General features: G+C 32.3%; 1 protein-coding gene across 1 annotated transcript; it reads right to left on the bottom strand.

The window, feature by feature from the left end:
- Positions 1–2,019: 2,019 nt before the first annotated feature.
- RO3G_16817 (uncharacterized protein) lies at positions 2,020–2,662 on the bottom strand (the record flags this gene model as incomplete). The annotated part of the gene is made up of 2 exons (XM_067671401.1): positions 2,020–2,101; positions 2,562–2,662. The coding sequence occupies 2 exons, from the start codon at positions 2,660–2,662 to the stop codon at positions 2,020–2,022; spliced, it is 183 nt and encodes a 60-aa protein (XP_067527502.1).
- Positions 2,663–2,894: the final 232 nt, after the last annotated feature.

A 2,894-nucleotide genomic window follows, 5' to 3' on the forward strand; every position in this document is an offset into this window, starting at 1 on the left:
ATATGTTGAATTGTTAGAACCTGATCAGTAGTTCAATTAAAGGCTTAAAACATGTTATCCAAAGATTGGGAAATAGTGTTAATATAATATAAACATGTTAGTTATTATCTTCATGACATACCAGAGAACATTGATGGGTACGTGCCTTTACCACCAAAAAATGTCGTACGTAAAGGATCATGAGCAGAGCATTGATTCTAAGAGATTAATATTTTTATCAAAGATCGATTTTAAGGTGATAAGGAGTAATCTGGGCTGATTAGAAAGTTAAGGCGATAAGAGTTAGCTATGATTGAAGCATTTTAGGCATGAATAAAAAACAGTATAGGCTGATTTTAAGAGTAAGTTGCTGTCGCCAAAGCCAAACTTCGTTGTCAAAATTAGTTATAGACTAGGAAGACCTATCATCATCTAAACTTATTTGTAAATCTACAATCCAAAGCAACAGCACTGTGTCTTAATAATATGTCAAAAGACAGTAGAAGTGAGCAAGATGAATTGGTATAAGAACAAGTTGGGCTCGGTGTTAAATCCTATGTACTCAAACTTAACATATTGGAGTGATTACAAATTTCTACCTACTGCTGAAATTTAGTACTCACAGTTGCTTAAGTTCATTGTCATTGTCTACAAGAAGTGATGGCTTTTATATAGTATAAAATATAGCACATTTTTAATGTAAAAGTGGCTGTCCATGTTTTAATCCGAAAATGGCATAAAAAGCTTAAATAAAAAAGAAATACCAGCCATATAAAGCATTAGTCATTCTTCTTTGTTTTAGAACTCTTTATACTACGAAAGTACCACAATTTGTAAATAAAAGGTCGCATCTGCTTGTGTACTTTGTAAGTATTCATATAGAAGATATAGACTCGATAGCGATGTCATGCTGAAGAATAAATGGTTAAGCTAAAGCTTGTCAATGATTTAATATATACATCTGAAGTTAAACAGTAGAGATAATAACCAGTCAGCTATCTTTCGACTACTTACTTTTAGAGTTAACAATTGGCTAGTCTCTTTAAGATGACAAACACTGATCATATCACTCTATACTTGGAAACACGTAGCTTTGTCAATCCTAGCTTAATCTTTGACTACTGTTCTTCATTATAAGATAGAGTAAGATGGCTGGTATTGACGTATAACTTAGTATACTCCTTTACAGCACCAACGTCAAAACTATGTTTACTACTCTACAGATATGACTTTTTTGAAAAAAGCTGTCACGTATATCCTTTAAGTTTACTGAAATGCACACGATGCTCATGTGCAATATCATATAGCTTCGACTGTCTAGTAGTGCAGCTTTTATGTTGAATTGTTTATCCATTGATATAGATTTTGACATACCGATAAAGAACAAAATGAAAAATTAAACAATCAAAAAGGAAAAGGACTTCTGAAGTTGCACTGGCTTGTATATGTAACGGAAGATGCTCACAGTCTTAGTCAAGTATATTATGTTGCCTTCCATGATATCCTTTGGTGGTTTAAATGTAAGCGCATAGTCGCCAGTCATAATTTATGCAAGTCAAGGCCAAATTTTTAAATTTGCATCCTTGTTCCCTCCTCAGTTCTCAGAGTTAACACATGAATCTTTACTATAGCGGGATATGAAACCGTAGAGATATGTCGCGAAAGTCTCAAATCGACAGGTGATATGTGTTATAGGTAGACATAATAAAATAATAAATTATGCTATAAACCAAACATCTCCAACACTAGCATAGTTGAATCATAAAGATCTGACGATGAATTATATCATAAAGAGTAATGAATGTCTTGCATATATAATACCAACTTGTTATAGTAATGAGTCGTTGCATAATCTCTTTTATGATCCAATGTATTAAGTTGCATTGAGACTATGTATGTCAGAATAGAATATTGTTTTTCTTGCATAGTAACTTTATTGATCTAAACGAATGATTGAGAAATAATCCTATCGATAATCCGATTGGTGCCTTAATAGCTCCTGTTGTCTCCATTATTAGGTTTCAGTTTTTCTGTACTTATTTAGTAACCGAGTTTACTCAAACCCAATAACCATTCAGGAACAAAATACAAGTGCCGTCTTAAACAACGATTCCATGGATGACTATTTATAAATGCAACACTAGTAGCTTAGAACAACGATTTATAATATAATTATACAAGATAAGATTCCATGGAACAAGATATGATGACAATGCCCCAATCCAGAATGAAACATCAAGAAAGAACCAATTGATTTAACTCAATCGTCCCCATGAATTATTATTCAAAAGAATATAAATATTCCACCTAAATCCTGATTGAAAAAAGGACAACTTTAACTTGGATATAATCAAGAATAAAAAGTATCTCAAAGTAATTATCGTTTTGGTGCTTTTTTATTTCTTTTTATCTTCGTCTATTACAATATGGACTTTTTGATACAGTGCAAAATGTACTTACTAGAAAAAAAGTTGCTCATATTCTTTCACCTACTATTGACAGCGTTGTATAGACACAACCGCGATTACAACAGCTTCTCCCAGACCAGAAACGTATTACAATGTCAAAAGTTAGATACTTACAATCTTACATAACGTGGGATAGCACAGTTCACTATATTTTTGATACAATTGGTCGCTTTATAATAGTTCATTTTTGTCTTTTCCAATTCATGAGAGCACATTATAATTAAATGGCATAGTAGAATGCACTTACATCCAACGGCTCTTTAAGCAAATAACAGTTTTAACTACAAACAATAACAACGTTCTTCGCTTAATACACGATGCCAGCTACACAGTGACTAGCAAGATGCTTCGTTAGATCAAAAAATTGCTATAAACCAAAGGGACAATGAAGAATTTAAAAGAAGGAATAATACATATTGATGGATATTTATTGCATACTGAACATAA

Source organism: Rhizopus delemar, genomic scaffold (genome assembly GCF_000149305.1).
Source record: "Rhizopus delemar RA 99-880 supercont3.22 genomic scaffold, whole genome shotgun sequence".
Taxonomy (NCBI): domain Eukaryota; kingdom Fungi; phylum Mucoromycota; class Mucoromycetes; order Mucorales; family Rhizopodaceae; genus Rhizopus; species Rhizopus delemar.